General features: G+C 50.4%; 12 protein-coding genes across 12 annotated transcripts; 7 read left to right on the top strand and 5 right to left on the bottom strand.

The window, feature by feature from the left end:
- Window positions 1-17: 17 nt before the first annotated feature.
- PV09_07208 (uncharacterized protein) lies at window positions 18-1,984 on the bottom strand. Its single transcript, XM_016360947.1, has 2 exons — window positions 1,493-1,984; window positions 18-1,438 (listed from the first exon to the last, which is right to left on the bottom strand). The coding sequence occupies exons 1-2, from the start codon at window positions 1,586-1,588 to the stop codon at window positions 134-136; spliced, it is 1,401 nt and encodes a 466-aa protein (XP_016211319.1). The 5' UTR covers window positions 1,589-1,984; the 3' UTR covers window positions 18-133.
- Window positions 1,985-3,390: 1,406 nt separating this feature from the next.
- Window positions 3,391-4,570, top strand: PV09_07207 (uncharacterized protein). Its single transcript, XM_016360946.1, has 2 exons — window positions 3,391-3,484; window positions 3,536-4,570. Exons 1-2 carry the CDS (start codon window positions 3,454-3,456, stop codon window positions 4,309-4,311), a joined length of 807 nt encoding a protein of 268 aa, XP_016211318.1. The 5' UTR covers window positions 3,391-3,453; the 3' UTR covers window positions 4,312-4,570.
- On the bottom strand, window positions 4,410-5,639 carry PV09_07206 (uncharacterized protein; the record flags this gene model as incomplete). Its single annotated transcript, XM_016360945.1, has 3 exons — window positions 4,410-4,769; window positions 4,832-5,478; window positions 5,528-5,639. 3 exons carry the CDS (start codon window positions 5,637-5,639, stop codon window positions 4,410-4,412), a joined length of 1,119 nt encoding a protein of 372 aa, XP_016211317.1.
- A 1-nt stretch (window position 5,640) lies between these two features.
- On the bottom strand, window positions 5,641-6,316 carry PV09_07205 (uncharacterized protein). Its single transcript, XM_016360944.1, has 3 exons — window positions 6,252-6,316; window positions 6,111-6,197; window positions 5,641-6,061 (listed from the first exon to the last, which is right to left on the bottom strand). Exons 1-3 carry the CDS (start codon window positions 6,279-6,281, stop codon window positions 5,885-5,887), a joined length of 294 nt encoding a protein of 97 aa, XP_016211316.1. The 5' UTR covers window positions 6,282-6,316; the 3' UTR covers window positions 5,641-5,884.
- Window positions 6,317-9,263: 2,947 nt separating this feature from the next.
- PV09_07204 (uncharacterized protein) lies at window positions 9,264-11,330 on the top strand (the record flags this gene model as incomplete). The annotated part of the gene is made up of 1 exon (XM_016360943.1): window positions 9,264-11,330. The coding sequence occupies one exon, from the start codon at window positions 9,264-9,266 to the stop codon at window positions 11,328-11,330; it is 2,067 nt and encodes a 688-aa protein (XP_016211315.1).
- Window positions 11,331-11,821: 491 nt separating this feature from the next.
- On the top strand, window positions 11,822-12,397 carry PV09_07203 (uncharacterized protein; the record flags this gene model as incomplete). The annotated part of the gene is made up of 1 exon (XM_016360942.1): window positions 11,822-12,397. One exon carries the CDS (start codon window positions 11,822-11,824, stop codon window positions 12,395-12,397), a length of 576 nt encoding a protein of 191 aa, XP_016211314.1.
- A 671-nt stretch (window positions 12,398-13,068) lies between these two features.
- PV09_07202 (uncharacterized protein) lies at window positions 13,069-15,205 on the top strand. The gene has a single exon (XM_016360941.1). The coding sequence runs from the start codon at window positions 13,135-13,137 to the stop codon at window positions 15,112-15,114; it is 1,980 nt and encodes a 659-aa protein (XP_016211313.1). The 5' UTR covers window positions 13,069-13,134; the 3' UTR covers window positions 15,115-15,205.
- A 433-nt stretch (window positions 15,206-15,638) lies between these two features.
- Window positions 15,639-16,778, top strand: PV09_07201 (uncharacterized protein; the record flags this gene model as incomplete). The annotated part of the gene is made up of 1 exon (XM_016360940.1): window positions 15,639-16,778. One exon carries the CDS (start codon window positions 15,639-15,641, stop codon window positions 16,776-16,778), a length of 1,140 nt encoding a protein of 379 aa, XP_016211312.1.
- Window positions 16,779-17,422: 644 nt separating this feature from the next.
- PV09_07200 (uncharacterized protein) lies at window positions 17,423-20,232 on the top strand. Its single transcript, XM_016360939.1, has 2 exons — window positions 17,423-18,272; window positions 18,334-20,232. The coding sequence occupies exons 1-2, from the start codon at window positions 18,108-18,110 to the stop codon at window positions 19,648-19,650; spliced, it is 1,482 nt and encodes a 493-aa protein (XP_016211311.1). The 5' UTR covers window positions 17,423-18,107; the 3' UTR covers window positions 19,651-20,232.
- Window positions 19,765-22,343, bottom strand: PV09_07199 (uncharacterized protein). Its single transcript, XM_016360938.1, has 6 exons — window positions 21,942-22,343; window positions 21,593-21,891; window positions 20,926-21,543; window positions 20,609-20,874; window positions 20,234-20,439; window positions 19,765-20,179 (listed from the first exon to the last, which is right to left on the bottom strand). The coding sequence occupies exons 1-6, from the start codon at window positions 22,080-22,082 to the stop codon at window positions 19,994-19,996; spliced, it is 1,716 nt and encodes a 571-aa protein (XP_016211310.1). The 5' UTR covers window positions 22,083-22,343; the 3' UTR covers window positions 19,765-19,993.
- Window positions 22,344-22,638: 295 nt separating this feature from the next.
- Window positions 22,639-23,962, top strand: PV09_07198 (uncharacterized protein). The gene is made up of 3 exons (XM_016360937.1): window positions 22,639-22,904; window positions 22,962-23,278; window positions 23,325-23,962. Exons 1-3 carry the CDS (start codon window positions 22,689-22,691, stop codon window positions 23,500-23,502), a joined length of 711 nt encoding a protein of 236 aa, XP_016211309.1. The 5' UTR covers window positions 22,639-22,688; the 3' UTR covers window positions 23,503-23,962.
- On the bottom strand, window positions 22,847-25,843 carry PV09_07197 (uncharacterized protein). The gene is made up of 5 exons (XM_016360936.1): window positions 25,720-25,843; window positions 24,795-25,668; window positions 24,583-24,747; window positions 23,884-24,439; window positions 22,847-23,833 (listed from the first exon to the last, which is right to left on the bottom strand). Exons 1-5 carry the CDS (start codon window positions 25,771-25,773, stop codon window positions 23,524-23,526), a joined length of 1,959 nt encoding a protein of 652 aa, XP_016211308.1. The 5' UTR covers window positions 25,774-25,843; the 3' UTR covers window positions 22,847-23,523.
- Window positions 25,844-26,210: the final 367 nt, after the last annotated feature.

The raw sequence follows: 26,210 nt of genomic DNA, 5'->3' as shown, positions 1-26,210 counted from the left end.
TCTTCTTCTTCTTCTTCTTCTTCTTCTTCTTCTTCTTCTTCTTCTTCTTCTTCTTCTTCTTCTTCTTCTTCTTCTTCTTCTTCTTCTTCTTCTTCAAATTTCCCGTTTTCGAGGTGTGATGGTACGCGTCACATTACCGCGATTCGGACACACGCTGGCTCGCCGCGGCGGGAAACCGCTCGTTGGCGGGTAACTCCGCAATCGTCGGTGTCGGCGTCATTGGCGAGACGACGCTTGTGACTTCGATGCTTGGAACGGTAGTCAAGCTTGGAAGACGAGGCGGGCCGTTGCTTCTCACGCTGGCACGCGTTTGAATCGGGCTGGTGTAGTCCGGCGGGTCGTCATAGCTTGGCGGCAAGTCGGATGGAATCTGAATGCCCAGCGTCGTCACGTCGGCTTCTTCGGGGGCACGATACACGGACAGGTCTGCTGACCGCGTGGGGGCCAACGACACAACCTCGAAGCCGTCGCTGTCGACGTGCGCAGCGCCGTCCCCGTTCTCGGACCCGTTCGCGGTCGACACGGATAGCACCGAGCTCGCCGAGATGCCGCGACTGTGCAGGCTCGGGTTGCCGAACGACATGCCGGATATGCTGGCGGCCGAGTCCAGCAGCGGTCTGTTGTCGCTGTCGGTCGAATTGGCTCGAATTCTTGAGCCGTCGTGCCGCGCGACGCCCAGGTCCGCGTATTGCACCGAGCTCACGCGTCGTTCGCGGCTCGCTATCGTGGCTTGATGTTCAGCGATCAGCGCGGCCGACGTCAGCTGCAAGGTACCTTCTGCGCGCGCCCTGCTTTCTTGCTGCAGTCTCCTCAAGGTCTCATGATCGCCTCTTTCTCTGGCTTCGCGCCGTAGTCGTCGTCGCTCCTCCCGCTCTGCCTGCTCGAGTCGTCTTTGACGTCGGATCTGGTACAAACTTTCCATCTCCCCCTCTCGTCGCGCCTCTTCCTCGTCTGCCGTCTCGGGGAATTCAATCACAGTGTCGATCCCGCCTCGCTCGCCCTCTCGGCCAATGATGCGTTCTGTCTCTCTTGCGCTTGGGGTGTAGGCCGGCAGGGTCATGACGCTTCTGACGCTGGTGTTCCGATCGATGCCTCCTCCCGTCGTGATAGTCGTGCTTTCGTTCTGAACCTCTTGCGTTTCAATAGGGCCGCGTTCCATGTCGTCGCTGCGTTGCCGGTCGCGCGCCGGCTCCTGGCTTGTGTCTCTGCTCCTTCTCCCGTCTCTCCCGATAAGACTCGGAGCGCTTGGATTAGGTTGCAACTCTGCACCGTACCTCCCTCTCGAGGAGGAGTTGCCGAGTTTACCCCATCTCTTCACTTTGGAGAGCAGTGTATCGCCCGGTAGGTATTTGGTATTGGTTGCCCTCTTCCGGTTGTTGCGGAAGAGCACGAGAATGATGACAGCGATCGCGAGGAGTATGATCACAACTATCGAGGCCTCCGAAACGTCAGTAGACTATCTAAGTGTTTTGAGGGTCTATGGGCTCCCTACAATTGTGGCACCATTGGGCCCAGTACCGCCATTTCCCACGTTCGTGGTTTGACGTGTACCGAGCACACTTCCTCTCCTTTCAACTGGGACCAGCATTTCAACGAGCGGAGAGCAATGCAAAGCAATCGAATCGGCACGATTTCAACAGAGAAAGGGTTGTCGCAAAGGCCGCAGCAGCGGGCCTGGAGGCCACGGCAAACTCTTGAGACGGCGTGCCACCTTGTGGTCAACTCGTTGCTCGAAGGCTGTGTTGCCGGACGAACATCGGGGGCTGACAGCGAGGCTTTTCAGGATCTGCCGACAACGGGGGGCAGTCGTATGGCGCACAAAACAGACCCGACTGGGGCACGCGAATGGCTCGAGGAAGTCGATGTCGACCAAGAATGAAAGAGAGAATCGACAGCTTGGCCGACGGCAGGCGTGCTTAAGGCAGTGTTGGCCACACACTAGAGCGGCGTTCGCTGTCTCCGGGGAACAGGATATATTTGGGCTGACGACGCCGCCGCCTCTGATGCAGGGCCGGACTTGGTCAACGGCTCGCACAGCCACTTGATTATCACACCCACGCCGGGCCCAGGCTGCTTGGGTTCGCTTGTCCCCGGCCGGTGCTGCAGTCGGTGACGGATGGCGGACTCTGGAAGTCTGCCGGCCCACACGTCTGAAGAAGACGCTCCGGGTGAACATGGCGCGCAGCTGTGCGAGAGAATGCTCGGTCCTTTCATCTCCTCTGTGGCCGCATCCTGCTTGCGCACCAGCAGGCCCGAGCATGCCAGAGCTGTCCTTCCGTCCGTCTGAGCCAATCATCGAGCCCGCCTGGCATCCATCCAAAGCTGCCCGCAGTCCCGCCGCAGTCAGCTTTCGTCGTGCGCTCTTTCGTGGTGATACTGATTGCGACGCGAGGACATGTCTACAATCATCGCGCCCGAGGACAGATCTAGACTTCTGCTTTCTGCCTGCGACACTTGGCCGGCACAGACTGACTACAGAGCATGTATGCGACGGGTCGACAGAGTTCCCGGGCTCCTGGTTGATGTCGTCAAACAAAGCGTACAAGATTCCAAATCCGTGATGTCAGCGTGATCCTACCCAGCGCGATCATCGTCAGACGCCCTACGAGGACCCGGATTTGATAATTCAGAAGTCAAAATCAGCCTGTAGCAAGCTTGAGTAGACCCTGCACGTTTCAATGACAGCTCGATGGCAGCTGGGTCGTGTGCTAGCAGCGCCGCATCGTGCTGAAAGATTTTGCCTGCTCGACACATGGTCGCTGATAACGCACCGAAATTCATCACACGCTACAGGGGCGGCGAGCTCGTATCCAGAAAATATCCGTGCTTGTCGCCGCGAAAGTTGGCGAATTCGAACATACAGCATTGTGCGATTGAGATACGTCAGAACGAGAGCTCTCGCAAGCGACTGTCGCGCTCCTGCAACCTAGCCGTGGGATACCCACCTTGCTAACGCGAGGAAATCTTTGTCTCTCAGAGATCAAAGCGGGAATCTGAGCGAGCTTTTGCTTGACTGCTCGTGCACTTAGTGAGCTAACAACAAGTAGCCCCTCGGCACATGGTTCTTCGAGATGTCCTCTTTGGATCGGCGCGATCTTTGTCCACGGACAAGCTCATATTCATACGAACTTAACAGCGAAGCACTACTTCAGGAACCATTCCGAACTCTGGCAAGGAACTTGAGCCGAACTCTGGCAAGGAACTTGAGCCGAACTCAAGTTTCCAAGTCTTACTGGATGTCCGCTCTTAACTCCGTTTGCATAGCCGAAACCGAACCAGGTTGAGCGTCGCACATCGCTACATAAAATAGAGTACGTTTGAATTGCACGGAAGGATAAATAGCTGGCTAGTCTTCTAAAATGGCTCTTGAAATTATCGAAATCCTATTGAACGTCCAATTGATGGTTTGATAACTGTAATTTTGGGCAATCGAGTCGAGAGATAGGCTTGACTATGGCGCTGCAGGAGAACATCATCATCACCGGTAGCCAATGAGAAACTCTCAACATTAGAACTCGTTGACTAAAGTTCACAGGCTCGAATACTGGCCTGGGTTTTTGGGTCGCAAGATTGCTTTCGGATAGACCTTATCATATCATCCTGACATCACGAACCTTCGAAAAGGCTCAAAATGCGGCGGAGCAATTGAAGGCCAACAGCAAAGGCGCCACTTTTGCGGCGTATTTTGCGGCGTACGAGCTCGACGTGTCATCGCCGGATTCCGTTGCAAGGTTCGGTGAACGGATCAGAAACAGCTACGGATGCATCGACGTACTCCTTAACAATGCTGGCATCAACAACGACCCGTTCAACATTGTTCCGGCCGACGATCTTTCCACGGAAGCGACCCGGAAGCGATTTCAGCTCGCTCAAGACATCTTCGCCACCAACGTGTTTGGCGCCGACGCGCTCACATATCAGATCTTACCACTTCTGAAAAAGTCCAACAATCCGCGCCTGATTTTTATCACTTCTGCCTTGGGTTCGATAACTCTGAACCTCGACCCCTCCAACGCATGGCACGGCGTGACGTCCTACATGTATCGCGCCTCAAAGGCTGCTCTGAACATGACGATGACGAATTGGCACAAGCGACTTGGCGCTGAAGGAGTGTCAGTCTGGGTCGTGTGCCCCGGTTGGAATGCAACAGAACTAGGCGGTCTTGATCCTGACAAGCTTAGAAAAGCTGGGGCTTCAGATCCACAAGTCGGAGCAGGAATCATCGTCGACGTCGTGCTTGGGAAGAGAAAGGGTGAAGAGGGAAAAGTTGTTTCCGCAGATGCTGGTCGACCGATTGTTCACCCGTGTTAGCCCATGTTGTCAAGGAAGTTACGAAGTGAAACAAGATGAAAACCAGACGCCTTGATTATCTACCCTGGACCTAACTTTGTGCAGAGAGTACCTCATTATTATGATTTTTTCACGGGGCCATTACCGTTACTGGACAAGTTACTGATGAAAACGACAAGCACCGCGCAATACGCCGCAGCTGCAGCAAATAATTCATGTCTCCTAGCTTTAGTCATAAGGCTCATCGCGGCGGAAAACAGCAGTGTGAAGACGATGAGAACACCGATGGCTTGAAAAGTGCTATTTGGGCTACTGTCTGCGCACGTCAGCTTGTACATACCGACAACGGGCAGAATCAGAAGGATGAAGATGATGCTGGTGATGATCAGTCCGACAAATTTTTCAACCCGGGACGAGCTGTAGTAGTGGATGTCCCGATTTTTTGTCTTATCCCTCAGCTCCTGGGTGACAAAGAGCTTCTGGGGAAAAGTCAGCGGTCGGTCACTTTGGACGGCTCTTGAATATCTTTTGCATAACCTACCCTGACCAGTTTGCCGTCGAGGCGTCGCAAGGTGTTTTCCACGAATCCGTCAAAGCCAGACCACTCCCGCCCACTTCGCAGAGAGATGATGTCCTCCTTCTTTTTGATGAAACCGGCCTCCTTCTCGTCCGAAAGTGGCTTCTCGTTCCAGAAGTACGCCCTGACGCTCCGGTAGTCGCGCTCCGATGGCTTCTGGAACGTCTGCATTTCTCGAGCTTGCACAATCAACCCGTCGTATTCCAGCAGCTTCTGGTGGATGTCGGCCAGGATCTGTTTTCTGGGACGGAACCCGTCCTCTGCGTCCCGGGGCCTTCTCTCGTCGTAGCGTCGCCGTTTGAGATTCTGGTTCCTGCCTTCGGCCTCGTCGGCCCGATCTAGGTCGTCCAACTCCTTTTCCAGCGCAACGAGTTCATCTTGAAGCTGCAGAAGAACACGAGAGTGTAGATAGCCAAACGCTCGGTACAGCGAGAAACCACTTTCTGATGACAAGAAGCATGAAAGTTGAGGATACCCGCTCGGACAACTCTCCAGGCTTCGAGTTTCGGTTTCACTGATGGCTTCCGCCACTATACTCTTCCGCCGACGGACTACTTCTGTCGTAACGTCAGGTTTCTTCCCGAAACCTAATAGACGATGTCGCCAAGTGGCTGATGTTATGTCAATCCACCTGAGTTCGGCTGAGGTGAAGAAACTCACGTGCTCTAATCCCCTTTCCACTCTCAACATCGTCATTCAGCTCTGCATTTGAGGAACAGAACTGCGGACATCCTGACGATTTTTCGTCCATCGGAGAGTCATCCTTGGACATGGTTATGTGAAATGAATTGCGGAAATATTCGCCAGGATCTCGAAAAATAAATTGCTCGACCGGATTGTCAAATATCACAGAATCTTCATCGCACCCCCCCCTGTTGTTGAACACGTAATTCTCAGCCTGATACTAGCTACCACGATACATACCTCACCCCCAAAATTCTGCATACCACCTGGGCGTAGTCGTTAAGAGCAAGGCTGAGCTCGGGTGGCAATGAGTCGAAACGAATGATTCGCTTGCTACTCTATTTCATTCTCCTTGTACCATCGATTTTCAGCTGGAGTTGCCAACTTGTACTCCCACCTTTGACCTTGTTCCCGACGCTCTAGTATTTTCGCTTCCACTCTGCGCATCTTGCCATCCGTGCAGAGCGCGCTAACAAAGACCTGTTCTCCAGGGTCATACGCGGGATCGGGCTGTATCCGGTCAGCCAATTTTTGAGAGTGCGTACAGCAGAACAGGTACCATTGGCTTAGCCCAGATGTTAGCTGTAGCACTTGATTTAGTCGCTGGCGAGCCATCGTCTTGTTCATCGGGGACGTCCAGCGAGCCCTGTCGACACCGGTCAGTTATAGCTAAGCGAGGAGGCAAACTCCAGCCCCGCACCTTTGATTCTGTTGCAGGATCCTCGTGCATGGCTGTCAGGCAGAATCAAATGTTGCAGTGCAGCCGGTGGAGGGCCTTTTATAGCTGAAGAATTGTATGTTAGAAATGCGGACGAGGGCTTCAAGGCGCAGTTAAATACTGGGAGGCAAAGCCTGAATTTGAGAATTCCTTTTGGTCAGCTTTGGCTGGTCGGGCTAAGTGATCTGTCGCGAGGCGGCCTCTGTTCGCAGTGTGCCTGTTTGCAGGCTCAAATTTTCGTCGCCCAGGACTGCAAGGCGACTTCCCTTTGAATGAACAATCTTGTTCTACATATCTGTATCATGGTGGTGGGATGCGCCTCCGGATCTGTACTAACCACCAATCCCCATACCTATCTAAGCCGCCTCACGTCCGAATCGTGGCGCTGTGCAGCACTGAGCCACCAAGTACATTAAGTGTGCGCCCAAGGCTGGCTCCAATTTAAAATTCTGGGACGGCCTCGCCTCAAACTTTCCAGCTGAGCAAGCCTGAACTTCTCAAATAATGGCAATTGTTCAGTTTGAAAGCTCGTCTTCGCAAGTTGTTATTGGCCATGCAGTTGATGATAGCACGCCGCTCGCAAGACGCGATAGCTGCCTGAGTTGTTTGGAGGGTGACAAGGCGTCACCGACAGAGAACCACTTGAATTCTCAGACCACTCGAACACTCGCAGAGCTTGATGCTGCATCAAAGCTGCAGGTTCGATGGGACAAGATTATGTGTAACGAGCTCAAACTTCCTGAAGGCTACGCGAACGTCTACGTACTCCTTATTCGCTGGGCTGATTGTGACTGGGCCGAAGCTGTAGCCAAGGAGGTGAGTTCACACAAAAGCGTGACCGACTCGACTGACCATGTAGATTGCTGATCTCCAGAATATATTCACCAATAAATTTGGTTACTCCGTGAAGGTCTTAAATCTTCGAAGCAATTGTACATGCAATCTACCGGTGCCATGCTCTTGCTCTCCACAGACTCGCTTAGACCGTGCTGTAATAAGCTTCGTGAAGGAATATGGAAAAGAAAACAACCTCGTGATCCTCTATCACACAGGTCATGGCACATATGACTTTAACCGTGATCACCTAGAGCTGCATGGGTCAGTCAATTTTCTTTGGCTTTGAATACCATACTAAGGAAAGCAGACGTGCAGACGTCGAGGGACAACCACCATCTCCAAAAGTGATATGGAACCATACGGAAAAGAAATTCATCGACATTGCTCAGTGTGACATTCTAACAATTATGGATTCTTGTTTCTCTGGGAGTGTATCAGCGATAGTTGAAGAGAAATATGGTCGAACATACGAGTATCTTGCAGCGACCAAAGCCGACAAGACAACTCCTCGAGCAGGCCCTAAATCTTTCACTCAAGCCCTGATCGCGTCGTTGGAACATCTCCTTAAGGAACGAAACGGACAAGCTTTCACGACGCATGATCTGCAAACTACCTTGAACCAGCAAAAGGCGAGAAAAGGAAAGAAATGCATCCTATACCCGAGAGTAATCAATAACAGCAGAAGGATCGAACTCCGTCCTCTTGAACGCGATTCTGCCTACTTTGACGAATCAAAAATACATGCATATGTGGTTTTAAGGGTCGAACTGAAACGCGACCCGAGTGGAGAAGAATTAGATGACTTAGCCAGGCTATTCTCGAGAGCCGCCCGTGACTCCATTGCACCGACTCGACGAGTGGACCTTGTAAGCGTCGAACCACGACGGCCGCTGTCCTTTAAGAAGGCCGTGAAGAAATTTCGAATCGTGCAGAATAGTCTAGCAGCGTTTGGAGCCAACAGTTTATTAGGTGCTGTTGCGGAAAAGGAAGAACAGGCTGCCCGTGCTGGTCTTAAGCGTTCCGGAATATATGCTACGGTTGGCTGGCTATCTCCCCGTCTTTACTCCCATCGGCTCACCATACTGTTGCCGCGACCATGGTCTCTAATTTTCATTGGCAGCATTATGGCACTTCTATTGACAAGGGCATCTATGCGTCTCAGAGCACTAAGTGTAATATTGACTTCTTTTAAAAGCTGGCAGAAATCTTGAGGTGCCGGAATAGGTTCCCTTCTATGGATCAACCCCTTTCGCACATTGCGTGAAGCCCTCCTAATATATCGTCGCCGGATAGGTTTGCGAGGTCTCTGGATTCTGTCGAATGGGCCAGCGTTCGCTTCAAGCATATTTCTATACTCGTCCGACTTTGGAGGTTTTGACCATCCGTGCTCTTTGGAGGCCAGCAGCAGCAGAGGCTTGTTTACCGCCGTGACTTGCACCTATGCAATGCTATTGAGACAGACTCAGCTTTTGGGCCGGATCAAAACAAGAGTATGGAAGATTCAAAAGGAACTCTGCCCGGGGAAGTCACGGGAAGCGAGCGAGCGCAGAGCTGGTCTGCGCAGACACTTTTTGCTAGGTCGATCTTATTTTAGCATCCTAGAACTATCGCCTCAGAGGCCACATGTGCAGCTACGCTCGCAACCCTGCTGGAAGTGATTAGCGCACAAGAAGAATGTAGGAAATTACGATTTCATATGTGATACACGTATGTCACGTTCATCATCATGTCGTTGCAGTCACCGCAGTGAATCGTCGTCGCCGCTCCGCCTTCGCTTAGTTCTAATTCTGACTCAAGAACACTGGTCGCCAAGCTGTGATTGGTCAGTTTACAGCACTGAGCCCTTGACCTCACATGTTTTTGCTGTACCCGAACGCGTTGCTTGAGCACAAGTGTGTGATCACCATGCACCATCTTCTGATGATCGCGTTTTCTTGTTTTGTACTCAGATTTTGGGACCTGACTTTTGAAGCTGCAGCAATATTGACAAATTCGACTTAGGATTTCTTCTTGGTGGTTTCACGTAATCCACCACTACACGCGTCGAGCGCTGCGGCCGCTTCTGGCTAAGCTGTCACTTACGAGTCGATCGAGCAGTCCACGCTCTTGCATCTTTCAATCACGTGTGTTTTTGAACCCAGTTCTATATGTTGCGCCATGCCGAGTGCCACAAGCGTCTATCTGGCGACAAGCATCTTTCTGGATGCAGATATAATTTATCGTCTCTGGAAGTTCCAGAAGTCCGACGGCCTTTCGTTCAAGAAATTCTCCAAGCGAGTCCGGAAAGCTGAAGGAGAGGACCTAGATCATTTCCTTTTGCCTTTCATCCGCTCGTTGCCCGCTATCGACGATGGTGAGAGCAGAAAAGCAGAGAGAACCAAGTCCAAGGCAGCTCTTCTGCTGCTTACCAAACCCGATCTTCGTCTGATATGGACGAACTTGGTCAAAAATGACCAAGAGTTCAGGGACTTCCGGCGCTTCATTCAACGAGGCCCACCAGATAGTGTTTTACAAACTATTAAAGAAGCGGCTGAATCAGACGAGCTGTGTCAATTGTCTCCTAGATTACAAGCATTAATTCGCAACCGGGCGGTAGACCTCAAAACGATTAGCGAGAAAGACCATGATTCTGTCCTCAAAGATAGACTCAAGTGTGACACGAATAACGTTCAGGCAACTTTAGCCGTTGACCTAGGCCCTATTCAGAATCTTCTAGCCCATGTCGATAAGTCTAAACAAGCAGAGATGGTTGCTATATACCAGGAGGGGATAGAGAACGGTAAATCTCAGCGAAAGGCTATCAAAGCGGCCCTTCGTGCTGTGGACAAAGTGAAGCAAAAGATGGAGATGCCTCAGCCATTCCGACCAACATGTCCATCACCAACAGATGTCAATATGCATCCGAAAAAGGCTTCTAAAGACAAGAAATACGATGCAGATGCAGGAGTATCCGTGAATGATAAGATGAAGAATCGAGAACTTTCAATGCAAAAGCAGCATCCACAAGCAGAAAATCCAGGAAATGCTTTAACGGCGCTGGACAGCCGTAAATCAATGTTGTTATTCGATGGGAAAAGTTGCAAATACGCCTTTCCCGAATCGTCGCAAAATCTCACGTCCATTTCGCCTAAGAAGGTAGCAAAAGAGGAATGGCGAGCAAGAAGTGAGCCCGCTCCGCTCGAATACCTGAGCAAGAAATGTAAGAGAGACAAGTATATGCCTGGCCCAATGTTCGAGAAAAAATACGATGGACACGAAAATGATCTGCTCATGGAGAGCGTGCCCTGGAACCAAACAGCCGCGCCAGCCAGCCGCAGTGAATTCAATTCAGAGACTGAAAATAATACACCAATGCAGTTGTATAAGCAGGAATCTAAAGCGGACGTTCTGAATAAGAAGACTGGACGAGCCGTTTATCGTTTCGACTCAGAGAACGACTTATTAAGGGAAAGTCTGAAATCAACCGACCGCCCAAAAGAACAACTTTTCTATACCAAGAATCAATTTCACGATTCGAGTTTGTTAGGGCGCACCAAACCTTCCAGATCATGCACTGCGAATGGTCAAGCTCTAGATGAAACACCCCACAAAAAAAGGAGGCGAGAAACGAAAGCGCGGCAGATCCCACAATACTGTAAAATAGCAGCACAAACAGATATTCTCTTCGGCCCATCAAATTCTGAGACTCAAAGGGATGCTAGTATGACGACACAGCGACTCATCGACCAATTGTTATCAGAATGCTTTGTCAAAACTGCTTCAAAACAAGAATCTCAAAGCGGTGCGTCGAAGAAGGATGTTAGTCGCTCCAAGGCGAAAGACGTATCTAAGCTGGCTACAGATGAACGAAGCAACCTAACTTCCCCTTCCAAAATACTTTCCCCAGAGCCTAGAGGTACAGTTTTCAGCCAGCCAACAAGCCGCGGACGGAAGCGCCGACGTCTCACGCCCATTGAGGCACTAGAATCACATTCGAAAACCCTAGGTATGCTAGAAGTTGACAAGATCGATGAGGATGTGGAGAGAAGTCATCTCGGGGTAAATAAGAGGCGACGGAAAAGCTCAAGTCGGAAAGCAAGCGATGAAAACACAATGAGCCAAGGTTTTGAGGGCCTGACGGACGCTCAGCTTGCTGAAAATGCTGGCAATGGACTCCTGGAAATTACGCCTAATACTTCCAGCAAATATTTTTTAGGACGCCCAATGAATTGCCTCGTGATGTGATAGGCGATGAGGGTTTGACGACGCATCGATCTTCAAATTACGTGACCAGTGGTCAGAACGCAAAGGAAGAGAATGAACGTACAGATTCTGCGGCCGCACTCATGCTGCAAACTCGTTCTGGATCACCCATTGCTATCGAACCAGACGCTACAAGAACTTCGACGTCTCATATATGCTTTGACGATAGAAATGTCTCTGAAGTCAAATCAATATCTGGACCTGCGTCACCCAACGGTGAGCCTGACGTTCTCATTGCAACACCAACACGAGTCCGATCGATTCTTCTTACGCCACGAAGGCATACGGGAAAGCAATCATTATTCTTCACTCCATCACCCGCCAAAAAGCCACGACCCTCTCCAGGCACGAGCTCATGTATCATCGCACCCCCTCTCTCCTTTTCCACGTTTGGTTTAATTCAAGAGGAACTTGCAAAAAAACCTTTTCAACTGCTCATCGCCGTCATATTTCTCAATCGTACACGAGCCTTCATGGCTATTCCGTTGTTCCGCAAACTCATTGACATCTACCCAGATTTCGAGACACTGGCAACAGCGGATGTTTCACAAGTAGCGGAGTTGATGCGTCCGTTAGGTCTGCAAAACCAGCGCGCCACAACCTTGATCAACTTAGCTTTGATCTGGGCACAAAACCCACCGCTTAAAGGGAGGCGTATTTGCACTCCAAACTATCCCACACATTCTGCAAGCAGAGACATTAAATCAGGCGAGATCCTTGCAGATGACGACCCTCGAGAGGGAGCATTTGAAATCGGGCATATAGCCGGGCTAGGTGCATACGCCTTCGATAGCTGGCGCATCTTCTGCCGCGATCAGCTTCGAGGCTTAGCTGACTCCTGGAATGGTGAAGGGACTAGTGGGACATTTGAGCCCGAGTGGAAAAGGGTGCTGCCGAAAGACAAGGAGCTCAAAGCGTTTCTGCGCTGGATGTGGCTCAAGGAAGGTTGGAAATGGGATCCAGAGAGCGGGGAAAAGGAAGTAGCTTCCGAAGAGTTGATGCGCAAGGGGCAGGAAGGCGGCCTTTCTTCAGACGATTACGACTCGTGAGTTAGAGTTTGAATACACGAGCTCCGCTCCCACTTTTTTAAACCCAAGCCTGTCGTTTGGCGCAACTTACACCATTTTTTGAAGTGCAACAGTATCGTGTAGTCGCCCGTTAACTTTCCTGTGTGTGCTTCTCTCATCATCCTCAAATGTCGTCGTCATAGTTGATCCACGGGGATCACCCACGATCCTTGGCTACACTCTCTGATCACTGTGTCAACGTTTCTGTAGGCAGCCTCTGCATTTTAACGTAGGTGGACTTCTAGACAGATTTGAGCCAAATCAAGCCCTTGTGAGTTTATTCAAGCATGCCATGACGAAAAAATTCGCAGAAAGGCCTCCGGCATGATAGCTTGTAAGCAACTTCGTATTTCTGTTGTGCCCTCGCTTTGAGTTATTAGCGTTTGCTGCTGAGCTGGGTTTATTCGGGCGAATTTGCAACGACACAAGCCGTGTTGCACTCTCGATCATGAAGATCCATAGTCCGTAGATGGTAGGCATAAGATTTTGACGCGTTGGTTGAGAAAACTCAAGAGGCTGGTGTTACTATCGATAAGGCGAACGCGCGAAGAAACGCGAAACTGAGCGAACGCGCAGTCGCGTTTGACAGGGGTTTGGCGTCTAATTACCTTCCTTTAACTGGACTGCGCCTTCCATCATCTCACCACCTTCAACCACCATAGAACAACCCAAGTGCGATCCGCCGACGGCTCCTTCTTGTTTTCCGACTGGGAGCAACAATGGCAGGAGCACTCTTGGGAAAGCGCTCTCGAAGTGCGTTTACCGACGAGAAATGCGCTTCACAACCATCAATTTCAGACGAAGACCCGGCGGAGAACCGCATCACAACTCGCTCCACCCGATCCAAACGAAAGGCGGACTTTGTCATTGTTGCGGACGAAAATGAGAATCCATTTGTGTCTCGCAGCAAGCTCCGAAAGGTCACCCATCATGGCGGTGATGGGGAGACCGATGAGTTTGCGCTCGAGAACTCAACCATGTCCAAGAAAACAGCGCGCGCCAAGACAACCCCAGCGAAGCATGGCAAACCTGGACGGCGGATACCTTTGTCTCCGCAGAAGAATAAAGCATGTGGCGATGAATCTGTTGACATTTCGAGCACGCCGCCAACTCCGTCGACGCCGCGGCATCGAGACGTTCCTTCGAAAAAAATACCCATTACACCCCGACACCGTGTTGGCCTTGCAGGCAAGCCTTCAACACCACAGACGCTTCGGACGCCATCAAACCCAAATCTCTCCGGATCTAGCATCTACAATCTCGCCCGTCAAGTTTTTGCACGAGGGACAGCTTCGGATAGGCTGGTTGGTCGAGAGAAGGAGAGAGAAGAACTACGAGACTTCTTGCAATCACGGCTCAAGAACTGCAAGTCGGGGTGCCTATACGTGTCTGGCCCACCGGGCACTGGCAAGAGTGCACTGGTGAACGAGATATGCGATGAGCTGACCCATGATATCTCTTTCCAGCGGTCATACGTCAATTGTATGAGCGTCAAGTCTTCCAAAGATCTGTCTGCGAAGCTGCTCGAGGATTTTGATCAGATTGATGTATTAGAGGGTTCAGAAGAAAAGGCCCTGAAAGCTGTGTTTGAACGCAAGAACACGGCGCATCTGATCATCCTAGACGAAGTAGATCATTTGCTTGACGTCGACATAGAACTGCTCTACCAAGTTTTTACTTGGTCCATGCAAGCGTCGTCTAATTTGGTTGTGGTCGGCATCGCAAATGCACTGGATTTCACCGATCGCTTTTTACCACGACTGAAGTCGAGAGGCCTAAAACCACAGCTTTTGCCTTTCATGCCGTACAGTGTGGCACAAATCAGCTCAATTCTTACCTCAAAGCTACAGACTTTACTTCCCGAAGGAACCACCGCAGCAGCTGACTTCATCCCGTTCCTTCATCCGACAGCAATAATGTTCGTTTCGAAAAAAGTGGCTGCGCAGACAGGAGATCTGCGCAAGGCATTTGCCATCTCTGCTCGCGCCATCGATCTTGTTGAGGCCGAGACGCGAACAAAGCTAGGCCCATCCACAGCGGAGATCACACCTTCGCCCTCTCCGAGCCCTTCAAAGACACCCCTCATGGAGAACATGAATTTGTCCTCTCCAATATCTACACAGTCACCGCAGAAGCTTCAGCGAGGGAAAAATCCCCTTGCACAGCTCACCGTTGAAACGGCACCAAGGGCAACAATCGCTCATGTGGCGAGAGTAACTGCCGCCGTTTTCAGCAATGGTTCAAATCAGCGACTCACGGCCCTGAACCTTCAACAAAAGGCCATAATGTGCTCTCTCTTTGTTCTTGAGAAGCGCCTACGCGATCGCCACGAGCTGGAAGCACCTGTTACACCTTCTAAAACAAATGCAGCGCCTACGATTAAAGCACTGCACGCATCTTACACAACACTTTGCAAAACCAACAACTTACTGCACGCACTTACAAGCACTGAATTCAGGGATGTGCTCACAAGCTTGGAGACACTGTCGCTGATCTCGTGGGTCGACGGTAGGAACGGCACGTTCACTGCTGTTGCACCTGGCACACCAAGTAGGAGAGGCCGACAAGGCGGGTTTGGAACGAAAGTTGTTGAAGAGAAGAGGGTTGCTAGCTCGGTGGCATTGAAAGAATTGAAAGAGAGCTTGAAGGGGCCAGCCAGTGATATTTTACTTGGCTTGCTAAGTAGTGAGGGTTTGTAATATGAGCTGAATGACCCTTCTAACCCACCCGTATAATAGAATTGCTTAGCACTGCATAGCGAGGACAAATTAGACATGATGCCTTACCTTATTTGCGTCCACCAACGATTCTTAGTGACATTTACAGTCTTGCCCACACAAAGTGACGCCACGGAGAGCGTATGAAGTATGGACAAAGACAGGGTTCGCTCGGTTTGAAAAAGGCTTTAAAACCGAGCGACCAAGCGATGAGTTGATCTCCATGTCAACTGCTGATGATTTTATCGCTTTCCATATCAATTCACACAATTTATACTAATTTTTGTTGCAGGAGCCAACCCTAGTCCGTGACGTTGAATGGAGGCAGCGACTGCTGCCTGTCCCTCACAGATCGGCCTGATCTCCAGCCTTGTCAAACATAAAACTGCTTGACGAAACTACACAGTTTTTTCTCCAAGCCTAGCATCCACAACAGAGTCCACCAGAATACGTACGCTTTGACTTTGCATGCGTTTGCAGCGGCATCCACAGGATTTGGTAACATGATGTTCAACAAGAGAGGCAGACATGTTTCGACTTCTCTTGACCAAGACAAACCATATGACGCAGATGAACTTTCGGACTTGGTGCTTCACAGCGAAGAAACGAACACACCTGGCCGTAAAATGACGCCGCATCAGTTGATGGAAGTTCATTCGAACATGAGTCAGATTGAGGTCCTGGATTTGACTGCAGGCGAGGAGACTTCGTTTACATCGTCGCAGGAAACGGATGAGGAGCATCAGCCAGCAACGATACCTTGCAATAGTCCTCAGAGAACTTCGCAATGCGAACCTCAGGTGAACAGCGAGTTTAACGAGGCCGCTGAGAACAGTTGTATGGCGACCAACATCTCTGATGTTGGGATCATGCAGCCTACGCCGAAAAAGATTTCATCTTCAACGAACCTCCAGCCTCGTTGTCTCGCGGAGCGATTGCGATGTCCGGATTGTATCATCATACCCCAAGTGCTCGGGAAAGAAGCACTTTCAAATCCCTCCATCATTGACCAGTTTATCGCCACACCAGCGCTCAGAGCCATGCTTGAGCTTGAATCTCACCCTGAAGAGGTGCTGTGGGCGTCGTTTCTCAAAAACAACATCTTTGCTCTAGACAGCACGGCCGCGTGCGACAACATGCAAGTGTGGCTCGACGCAAACCCTTCGCGCTACAAACACGTAACGTCCCTCGTCTTCCATGACTTCCTAAGCCACCCAAAGGTATTGCAGACCCGTGCGTATCCCCACGTGTGGAGCGTGTACCGGCCCATACGGCTCATGGCCAAGTGTCCTAACCTCTCCCGTGTCGAGTTACATACAGACATACGATCGCTGCCAGGCTTCCGAGAGGACAGCTATCTGTGTAAGCTGGACACATACAAGTTAGCAGACTCGTTAAATCGCAGACACCGTATCGGTGATTTGTTGGGCAAGACGAGCAAGACGTTTAAGGAAATCACAATGACGATAGGAATCGAGCCTGATACGTCTAAAGCTATCGAAGAGGCGTCGCTCGAACCGTGGAGGCGTGACCTTGAGAGTTGTGTTGCCCGTGCTGCGCTAGCGGCTGGCAGAACCAAGGCGGAGCTCACACAGGTGAAATTTTCTTGCTTGTTCTACATATACGGGCAGGATGGATACTTTTGAGAAGCGTGAGTCGAGTTGTGGAAAGAGTCGGTACTTGAGGCAGCACAGCAGCGCACATCACAATGTGAAGATGAGTGCCGTAAGGCCTTAGCGAAGATCTCAGTACACGCTCCGGTGGAGTGTAGCCATGACATGGCTTCAATCCTCAAAGCAATCTGCACGCATCCTTCGTTTTGTATCCTTCTTCGCAAGCCCAAATTGGCAGGTCACTTCGCAGCTTTGGTACAACTCTTTGGGGTTAGAAATGGGAGGAAACAGTTGAAAGATTCAACACACGGTTCGGGATGCGCGACCAGAGCACGGGATATCGGATTGAGATGCTTGGTGACGAGCGATCTATCGCGGAGAATGCATACATGATCTACACGAGGAGTGCTGGCCGATCCAAGCCGAAACCAGTGGACTACGTCGTCCACGCTGAGGGCGCGAAGCTCGGAGCACTAGACAGAACAATGACGGCATAGGCCGACCTACCGTGTGCAGCTGCGGGAGAGAGATCAGACTGAACGAATCGAATTGACCGTCTATGATTCGACCAGCGTGTTTGAACGGGTCCAATTGAAGCACGGAGAAAAGAGGAGGTCGTCATCAACCCTTGCAGCAGAGAGTTGATTTGCCAAGACGTTCGATGCACACGAACGGTACATGATGGTTCAGATTTTTCAATCGAATGTTGCTGCGCCGAGCACGTCGACATGGAAGCACGGCAATTGAGAGACCCAAAAGACAGGCGGCCCAACAGAGTGGTCACCTGCAGGAACTGATAAGGGTCTTGAAGCAGCAAAAGAGGTCCTGGAGGCTATTCACATGGTACAACGCGTTGGCAATGATTGGTACCAGGGTTGAGTTGCCAGAGCGAGCGGGTTCGATGATCTTGGACCGTCCGGACCTCCGACCTCAACCGAATGGCGAACGACAGCAGGTGGATCTACGTCTTCAAATCTCCTCCGCCAACCACAAAACTTCTTCACCTTTTCACGTGTAAAGTAGCCCCGTCTTTCTTTTTGGACCTCTCTCTTGTATTCGTCTGTCTCTACAGTGATTTTGCCTCCTGCTTTTTTGTATCCTTTCCCTTAAAAAAGAAGACTCCCCAAACTCCCGCACGCCGCTCCCCAGATCGGAATCGCCGGCCTCAGCACCCACACGCGAGCAGCCGTAGCCGCTACTAGACAAATCTTTGGCCGCACGTCGCTGCGCCTCGACGACATTTGGCTTACAAAAGCGATCTCGACTCTTATGCTGTCGATCCTGACACGTTGAAAGGCTGATTTCCAACAAGCTCAGCGCCTTTCCACGAGCAATTTCCTTGGATTCGCCACGGGTATCGCCATGATAAGCTGCACGGCGACTCTCCTCACGGAGTCGCATGAAGAGCCGGTGTTGGGGGGGACGTCAGGGAGGGAGCGTACGCCAGACGCGATGAGGAGGCGGAGACGCCACAGCTCGTACCATCCTCACCACTGGGCGGCCGACGCGGACAACATCCCAGTCATGGTTCGTACAATTGCATCGCCTCGGCTGAAAATTGTGGGAGGCTGATACCAAGCTTGCACAGGTCGACCGCTTCCTCGTCGAAATGAACCGTCGCCTCGAATTCATAGAGTCCTATGGCCAACTCAACATCGATGCCCGCATCGAGCGCGCCTGGTCGACGCTCCAAGCCGTTCGGGACTCCTGCTCGCGGGTCCGCGACGATGTTATTGACGCAGGTCGCCGTCGTGCTTCCGTGCTTGTCGAAACGCTCGAAGCTCGGTATAATGAGGCAATCGCTCACAAAGAAACATTGGAGCAAAAAGTGTACGAGGGTGTCAAGCTCATGGAATCCTACCTCGCCGATTGCGAAGCCAGAGCCCAGATTGTGAGGGACTCACAGGCAAGTTTCAGCACCGCCGTGCACGATTTTGTGGACAGACAGCACAAGCGCATGGGCTCGATATCACAGCAGGCCAAGGATGCTGTAAACTCTGCATGGCAAGCTGCCGAGAAGATGGAGGTGGCCATTGAGCAGGCCCTGACACTGGCAAAGGAGCAAGGCCTAATTCGCTACCACGACCTGCCTACTCCGTGGCGAATAAATGAGCATATCCTGCGAGGATATCGTTTCAACGATACGAAGATGGGCTGCTTATACTCAGTGCTCAAACCCTCCAATGAGACGTTTAACATCTGGTCGCACCTGATCGGACTGTTCATCGTGCTCAGCATTGCATTCTACTTTTACCCCACTTCTTCTCACTTCACAATTGCCACAAAGACGGACGTGTTCATCGCCGGCGTCTTCTTTTTCGCAGCCTGCAAGTGCCTGGTCTGCAGCTGCATGTGGCACACCTTCAATTCCATCGCCGAAAAGGACCTCATGGAACGCTTCGCTTGCGTGGATTATACAGGCATCTCGCTTCTCGTGGCTGCCAGCATCATGACGACCGAATACACGGCGTTTTACTGCGAGCCTGTGAGCCGCTGGCTCTGGATCACAGTGACGGGCATCCTCGGCCTCGCCGGCGTGGGGCTCGCATGGCACCCCACGTTCAACCGCAACGACATGGCCTGGGCACGCGTGGGTTTCTACATGCTCCTTGCCGCTACCGGGGCGCTCCCCGTCATCCAACTCGTGTACACGCGCGGCCTTGCCTGGGCCGTGTACTTCTACGCGCCCATCACCAAATCTCTCGTCGTGTACACCACTGGTGCGTGTCTGTACGCGATGAAGATACCGGAGAAGTGGCAGCCGGGCATGTTCGACTACGTCGGCGGCAGTCACAACATTTGGCACGTCGCCGTCCTGGGCGGCATTCTGTACCACTACGTTGCCATGCAAGAATTTTTTGCACAGGCCTTCCACCGGGCGGACAACGAGTGTTCGTTGTGGTAGCTGTTTGGGGGGTTACAGCCGGCTCCCCCCCTTTTTTTTCTGCATTCGTGAGACGTGTTAATGGAGCAAAGAAATAAGTGAAAGATGCATTGGACCGTGTCGATATGGCTGAGATGACGAAAGGAATCTTGCTTTGGCTTTTTTTATTGCATAGCGTTGGAGCGACAAGAATTGATGAGCATTTTGAATGAAGAATATTCTTAAAGCTTTGACTTGTGCCTCTCTCAGAAAGAAAATTTTCTCGTTCATTTTATGGCTGTCATATCCAGCTACGTCACATCGGGCCCGTCGAGAGCGTAGGCCCTTCTCTATTGCAGACGAGCCGCTTCCTTTCGCAATCCATTCACGCTTGTTCAGTCCGGTTCCGTTCTTCATATTGAAGACCCTGTGCGATGCGTACAAGATGTACTTTTTCAATGTGCGCAGCCTCGTCCCCAAAGACCATATCCATATCCTCAAGACTCCTACCTTTCGTCTCCGGCACGAAGACCCAGACGAAGGCGAAGGCCAGCAAGCAAAACGCGGCAAACTGTCTTTTTGTTAGGCTTCATTCTCCCACTCAAGGAACCGCTGAGAGACTCACGAAAAAGTACGTTCCGTACTTGATGGTCTTGAGCATATCGGGTGTAACCAGGCCGATGATGAAGTTGCACATCCAGGTCGCGGATGTGGTCAAGGACATGGCCTTGGACCTGACGCCGAGATTGAACAGTTCAGCTGGAAGGACCCAGCCAATTGGGGCAAACGAGTAGGAGAAGTTGATGTCGTAGATATAGATAAAAGCGATGCCTTTAGGTTATGTGTTAGCTTATGAGCCATTGGCAATCTTGCTTTGCGCAAGCCTGAAGGCGCTAGAAGGTAGACCAGTTGACACTGGAGTGGATCAAACATAGATCATCCATCAACTACATCCAACCCAGCCCAATGGCTTTCCGCTTTGTGCAAAGGTGTCACTTACCAGCCCAACCAGCTGCCTTGTTCGATGCAAGATCGGAGAAGCCTGCAATGATGCCTCCAACAATAACAAGGGACACGAAGGTCCCCATGGCTCCACACATCAGCAGCGGGCGACGTCCCACCTTGTCGATCAAGAACAAGGCGGGCAGAGTCGACAAACTGTTCACGATACCATAAACGCCGGTGGCCAGGAGCGAGGTGGTGTTCCCACTAAGGCCTAGCTGTCCAAAGATTGTAGGTGCGTAGTAGATCATAGCATTACAACCCCTTAAAAATTGTGTCAATATAAAAGATCTAGAGTAACTTGAGCTGACTCACATGAACTGCTGGAAAAACATGACGCAGCATCCGATCGAAAGCCTTCTGAAATTGGGCCAAGATGAGAACAAAGCTGCGTACTGAGCCGCCCAAAGACGCACGCCAGTCCATCCGTGATATTTCTCAGCAATGAGAGACTGCTCGAACATCACTTCTGCCTTGATCGCCAGAAATTCATTGCGCAACTTTTGGTCTGTCGGCTGTAGCCGTCTGATCTTGGACAAAGCCGAGATAGCCTTCTCCTCTTTTCCTGACATGAGCCAGAAGCGAGGTGACTCGGGGTAAAACAGCATGCCAATACCGAGAACAAGGGCTGGGAAAATTTGAATGGCAAAGGGGACTCGCCAGCTCGCTTCTGACTGGCCAGTGCAGCCATGCGGAGCATCTTTATAAGGATCAAACGTCCTTGCACCTGGAGAGCCACCAGAGTATGGAGTGGACGGATCACATCGAGTTCCACCGATGAAGTGTGTTCCGTATTCGAGCCAGTACGAGATCAAGATACCGAGAGTAATGCTAAGCTGTTGCAAGACAACAAGCGTACCTCTAATCGCTGGTACAGACGTCTCCGCCATATATTGAGGGACCGTTGCAGTCAACATTCCAATCGGGAATCCACTGTATTCCATCAGTCTCCGCTCCTTGAACGTAGGCAAGGGAAACTCACGTGATAGACCGACCGACAAAGATCATGGCTGTGTTGACAGCGCCAGCCTGAATAGCGGAACCGATGACAAAGATAACTACGGCAGCAATGATGGAGCGTTTACGACCGAAATTGTCTGAGATTGGAGCATTGCATAGGGATCCAAACCAGGCGAATAGAAGCAGAACGGAGGTAAACCAGCCCTTGAAGCCAGAGTCTGAATAGATCCTCGGGAACTTTTCGCCGAACGACTCCATGGTCAGAATGCCGCTGATGACGCCTTGGTCGTAGCCGAAAAGAAATCCACCTAGCGAAGCAAACTACGCGAGCGTAAGAAAATGTACGAGTTACGGATTAAGTCTGCACTCACGCAGGCAAGACCTAAAACATATGGATTCTCACGGAGAACTTGCTTTATCGGCTTCTTTTCTGTCTCAAACAGCATCTGACCCGCAAGTTGTTCATCTTCCAGGCGAGCAGTTTCGGCCTTGAGGTCCAGCTTCTCTGCCATGATTGAGTAGTTCACCAGTTGTGCTCAATCAATGTGGCGAAATATCAGTCAATGATAAGAATATGATCGAAATCCGCAAACCGCGGTGTAAAACGGGATCAACTTGAGCGAGGTTGAGAGATCAGCAGCACAAGACTCTTATATAGAGTAATCGATTAAATGACTAGCGCAATCTACGATCCCCAACTTTGACTCGGAGTACTGCAGACCGGTTGAAAGAGGCTCGCATGACCGTGCCGATTGTACGATAACTGCACCACCGCAAATTTCTCTCCAGGTTTCCCCACCTGGGGAATGATAGACAGTGTCCATGCTCATCTTCAAGCGGGTGACATTCGGAGCAAAACGACTGATGTGCGGATTGAAGTGCGACAGTGGCGATTAGAATCCAATCAGCTTTCAGTTGTGTCGTTCCGCGCCCCGTGACGGGTTGGGGAACATGCCCTAAAGCGGAAAGGCTGTGTTCATGGGTGCGGACTGACCCACTCCGAGAGGACAATGTACATGTTCCTAAAGAACAAGGCACATGTTCATGAAAACGATGAGCAGGCGTGGTAGGGTTTGTCAGTCTGCACAAGGCCTTGGAAGGAGAACCAGGTACTGAATATGCCACACTTCGACGAGACTGACTCGGTGGAGCGAATAGCAGAAACTCTTTACGAACGTCTTGTCGCTCTCAAGTCTCAGAATGCTGTTGATAGCACGCGCAGGATCTTGGTCGCTGTTGCAGGCGTACCAGGTTCAGGAAAGACAACCATCACCACCGCTCTTTCAAAACTCTATGAAAGCCGTGAGGGAAAAGCATTAACGATCCTGCCGATGGTATTTCTTCATCTTATTTCAAAAGTTGATTTGACATCAGTGTTGATTCGCTTGTAGGATGGCTTCCATTACTCGCGTGCAGTCCTCCAAACCATGCCCGACCCTCACACTGCCTTTCAAAGGAGAGGTGCTGCCTTCACGTTTGACGTTAAGTCATTCATCCAGCTCGTTAGGCGTTTGCGTAACGAACCAGTTACAAAGCAACACTGCCAGGAGTCGTCATTCAAAGCACCTAGTTTCGATCACGCTGTAAAAGATCCCGTAGAAGACGACATACAGTTATCCTCTGCAGAATCCTTGATCATTTTAGAAGGAAACTATCTCTTGCTGGACGAGGATCCTTGGAACGAGATTGCCACTCTAGTAGACGAGAAGTATGTATCCACCAAAGAGCCATGACCCTCACTAACCTCTCCCTAGATGGTTCGTCGATGCTCCGGAGAGTGTAGCCAAAGAACGTGTGGTTCAAAGACATCTAGCTGCCGGTATTGAGAAAGACCGTGCGGCAGCTGAAGTGCGGGTTCGCAATAACGACCTTCTGAACGGACGGATAATCCGAGATAAATTGATCAAACCCGATCTCGTAATCAATAATTGAAAGCTAAAGTTGAATACGACTCTATCCCAGGGGTCCGAAGGTTGACAGGGCCGCGTTACTGTTTATTTCTGGCCACTCGAACCATGACTCAAGATTTGGATCAGTAAAGCTGAGGTCGAGTTGTGTTGGTGACCAATCACTGGAAGTACCAGATGGTAAGACCTGATTGATGACATCAAGGCACCTTTGAGCCAGCGAATAAGTTGTAAATGAAGTTTCTAGCAGAAATTTAACAGTGCCGATATCTTGAATCCATTTGCCAGCGTCCGGAGATGCGGGCGAAGCTCGAAGACACAGCATGGGTACCAAAGCTGCATGAAAAAGGAAAAATCTATCGCCTTCTTAGTTTGGAGCACAGCATTTAGAATTGATAGAACTTACAGGGCATACCAAGCGTGAAGACGTGGCAATGTATTAGTAGATACATATTGCTGAATTGAAGCAATGGTTAAGTTAGCACTCTCGATACATATCTCCCGACATCGTTTCTCCTCTGTTCCATCTTCAGCAGTAGTATCTCTCGACTGTCTTTTTGCCCAACGGAGCAGGAAAGGACGCATTATGAGCAGTTGGAAATTCCAGGTCCTCCACGCAAGTTTTGACCTTGCGAATAGATACCAATCCATTGAGGCTGCGGGTGGTTGTTCTATATCAAAAAAGTACGGCAATGCCTTTTTCCAGGCTTGTATAGCTGTATACATCCTTAGAGCTTCGTTAGTTGACGGAGGATTAGTAGATAGAAGCCTATTCGCCATGGAGTTCGTCAGGCGATGGAACGTTGATTGATGTATTAGATTGGAATAGATCGTTGGCACATTGGATTCCATAGGCAAAATCGTAGTGGATGGAGTCAACGACTCGTCGGGAATGTTCAGGACTGGCTTTACATCGATATCCTCGGGTAGCAAGATATCACGGCCAAACGTAGTTGCCGCACCTATTGAGCTCAGTATTCAGTCATGTATTTTCTACTCAAAATCGCAAAAAGAAAAGTCACAAGGAGCACATTGATACATAAATATAGAAATTATATCAGAACACACCGAACGTTGCAGTGCGCAAGCTGCGAGTACAACTTACCTGAATCAAAAATAAAAAGACCCCACCATACACGCCGTCTCATCTCTCGCTCTAGAAGCCCAATCTTCCATCCTGCCAACTCTCGGTGCAATCCAAGGCTTAAGCTTTGGCGCACTGCTAACCCAAGATAATTCGATCCCGTGTTCGGTTTGTTGCGCTTCTGAACTACATTGTGTAAGTGGTTGGATCAGCATCAATTGGTGATTTCGTACCATAATTTGAGAGTAAAACCAATGATTGAACCAAAGGAAGCGACCCAAGTTCAAACACAGACTGCTCCTGAAAATAACTTACTGCTTTATGATAGCAATAATCATCGAAGACCTCATTGTCATCGCCTACAGTCCAGGCACCTAAAGTGAGGACGGTGTAGAACAGTATGTGCCACACAGAGCCAGATGGACGAGGAAGAAGTTCACTGTATGCCGCACGAAAGCTCGGTTCATGGATGAACGGATATGACGTATGGTAGTTTGCAAAGTAGCTGTCAATCAGGTAGGAGATGATCTGATGGTTGAGGAGTTGCTCGCCGACCTGAGCGCTCATAAGCATCTGGCTTGAATTGAAAGGGTGTACATCTTGTCTAGTTCGACTTGAACTCTGTGTGGCTGCATTGAAATTGTTTTGAGAGAGTAGAGAGCGAAGAAGTCCTGCACCAGAGGTGGAGCCTAGGTAACCTTTCCCAGCTGGATCAACAGACAACGAGGCCATTCCATCGGCCAGTCCATCCATTAGCGGGTTAACTTCTTGCCATTCGAAGCCGGTGGCTGCAAGCGGAAGTGCTTCACTTTGAACGACGTCTGCGCTAGTTTGTTCTGGACTTTCATTCGTTGTCGATACCGGAGAGGAGACGGGTATGTCGTCCACCGATAATAAAGCATCTTCAATGTTCATTTCAGGATGCAGCTTATGCAGCAAACGCTCCAAACTTTTGACACGGTTCTCCACAGATGTAACGTAGAGCCGAGTCAACGGGGTTCTCGCCTGAGCAGGACTGTAGTGGCATTTTCTGCCCGCATTCAAACATCTTTGACAGCTTGGTTTTTCTTTCGAGCATCTATACTTCTTTTCTCTACAAAAATCGCACTGTCTGCGATTAGTGACTGCTACTGGATACACACGCAAAGGAACACCCACAGAAACAGGAGCGGGCGTGCTTCGAATTGAAGCACTGTCAGATGAGTCCGCCATCTACACTCTCCAAATTCGCATCGGATCTGTATTGTACTCCCATGGGTGAGGAATTCTGATAAAATGTTTAAGAGATCCAAATACATCTTAGGGTTGACGACTTGGGCGGAGAAATTAGCGCCTTGGCAAGGTTCAGAGGCTTCATATCTGAGGTTGTATATTGAGACTTTGCGACAAATCCTTAGCACACATTGCCATGATTTCTGGCTTAGAATTATAAGTCTAAATATCCCATTGTACAATTGCGGTGAACAGGACTATCAGTCTTGACTAAATTTTGTTTGGCATGAAGGAGGAGCGATTTGTATAGCGACCCAACATCAAATGTCGCCTGAGGCATCACATTTTTCCTGTGGCTTTTACGTCAACGACCAGAGGTCCTACTTGGAGAACAGAAAAGCATACGGTAAACCGAAGTTGAAGCGCCTCTTGAGATT

Source organism: Verruconis gallopava (assembly GCF_000836295.1).
Source record: "Verruconis gallopava strain CBS 43764 unplaced genomic scaffold supercont1.27, whole genome shotgun sequence".
Classification (NCBI taxonomy): domain Eukaryota; kingdom Fungi; phylum Ascomycota; class Dothideomycetes; order Venturiales; family Sympoventuriaceae; genus Verruconis; species Verruconis gallopava.
The sequence above is the reverse complement of the archived record's forward strand: the minus strand, read 5'-3'. Positions and strand labels throughout refer to the sequence as shown.

What these genes read in the sequence shown, in the direction of transcription:
- PV09_07208 (XM_016360947.1), bottom strand. Translation starts at nt 1,588, where the DNA reads ATGCTGGTCCCAGTTGAAAGGAGAGGAAGTGTGCTCGGTACACGTCAA. An exon ending in GGCCCAATGGTGCCACAATT is followed by an intron (nt 1,439 to 1,492) that starts GTAGGGAGCCCA and finishes GACGTTTCGGAG; the next exon opens with GCCTCGATAGTTGTGATCAT.
- PV09_07207 (XM_016360946.1), top strand. Translation starts at nt 3,454, where the DNA reads ATGGCGCTGCAGGAGAACATCATCATCACCG. An exon ending in GGAGAACATCATCATCACCG is followed by an intron (nt 3,485 to 3,535) that starts GTAGCCAATGAG and finishes TAAAGTTCACAG; the next exon opens with GCTCGAATACTGGCCTGGGT.
- PV09_07205 (XM_016360944.1), bottom strand. Translation starts at nt 6,281, where the DNA reads ATGCACGAGGATCCTGCAACAGAATCAAAG. An exon ending in ATCCTGCAACAGAATCAAAG is followed by an intron (nt 6,198 to 6,251) that starts GTGCGGGGCTGG and finishes CGGTGTCGACAG; the next exon opens with GGCTCGCTGGACGTCCCCGA. An exon ending in ACATCTGGGCTAAGCCAATG is followed by an intron (nt 6,062 to 6,110) that starts GTACCTGTTCTG and finishes GACCGGATACAG; the next exon opens with CCCGATCCCGCGTATGACCC.
- PV09_07202 (XM_016360941.1), top strand. Translation starts at nt 13,135, where the DNA reads ATGGCAGGAGCACTCTTGGGAAAGCGCTCTCGAAGTGCGTTTACCGAC.
- PV09_07200 (XM_016360939.1), top strand. Translation starts at nt 18,108, where the DNA reads ATGATAAGCTGCACGGCGACTCTCCTCACGGAGTCGCATGAAGAGCCG. An exon ending in CGGACAACATCCCAGTCATG is followed by an intron (nt 18,273 to 18,333) that starts GTTCGTACAATT and finishes AAGCTTGCACAG; the next exon opens with GTCGACCGCTTCCTCGTCGA.
- PV09_07199 (XM_016360938.1), bottom strand. Translation starts at nt 22,082, where the DNA reads ATGGCAGAGAAGCTGGACCTCAAGGCCGAAACTGCTCGCCTGGAAGAT. An exon ending in ATGTTTTTCCAGCAGTTCAT is followed by an intron (nt 20,875 to 20,925) that starts GTGAGTCAGCTC and finishes ACAATTTTTAAG; the next exon opens with GGGTTGTAATGCTATGATCT. An exon ending in CAAGGCAGCTGGTTGGGCTG is followed by an intron (nt 20,440 to 20,608) that starts GTAAGTGACACC and finishes CATAACCTAAAG; the next exon opens with GCATCGCTTTTATCTATATC.
- PV09_07198 (XM_016360937.1), top strand. Translation starts at nt 22,689, where the DNA reads ATGCCACACTTCGACGAGACTGACTCGGTGGAGCGAATAGCAGAAACT. An exon ending in CATTAACGATCCTGCCGATG is followed by an intron (nt 22,905 to 22,961) that starts GTATTTCTTCAT and finishes ATTCGCTTGTAG; the next exon opens with GATGGCTTCCATTACTCGCG. An exon ending in GCCACTCTAGTAGACGAGAA is followed by an intron (nt 23,279 to 23,324) that starts GTATGTATCCAC and finishes ACCTCTCCCTAG; the next exon opens with ATGGTTCGTCGATGCTCCGG.
- PV09_07197 (XM_016360936.1), bottom strand. Translation starts at nt 25,773, where the DNA reads ATGGCGGACTCATCTGACAGTGCTTCAATTCGAAGCACGCCCGCTCCT. An exon ending in GCACGCCCGCTCCTGTTTCT is followed by an intron (nt 25,669 to 25,719) that starts GTGGGTGTTCCT and finishes AATCGCAGACAG; the next exon opens with TGCGATTTTTGTAGAGAAAA. An exon ending in CTTCACGCTTGGTATGCCCT is followed by an intron (nt 23,834 to 23,883) that starts GTAAGTTCTATC and finishes AGAAGGCGATAG; the next exon opens with ATTTTTCCTTTTTCATGCAG.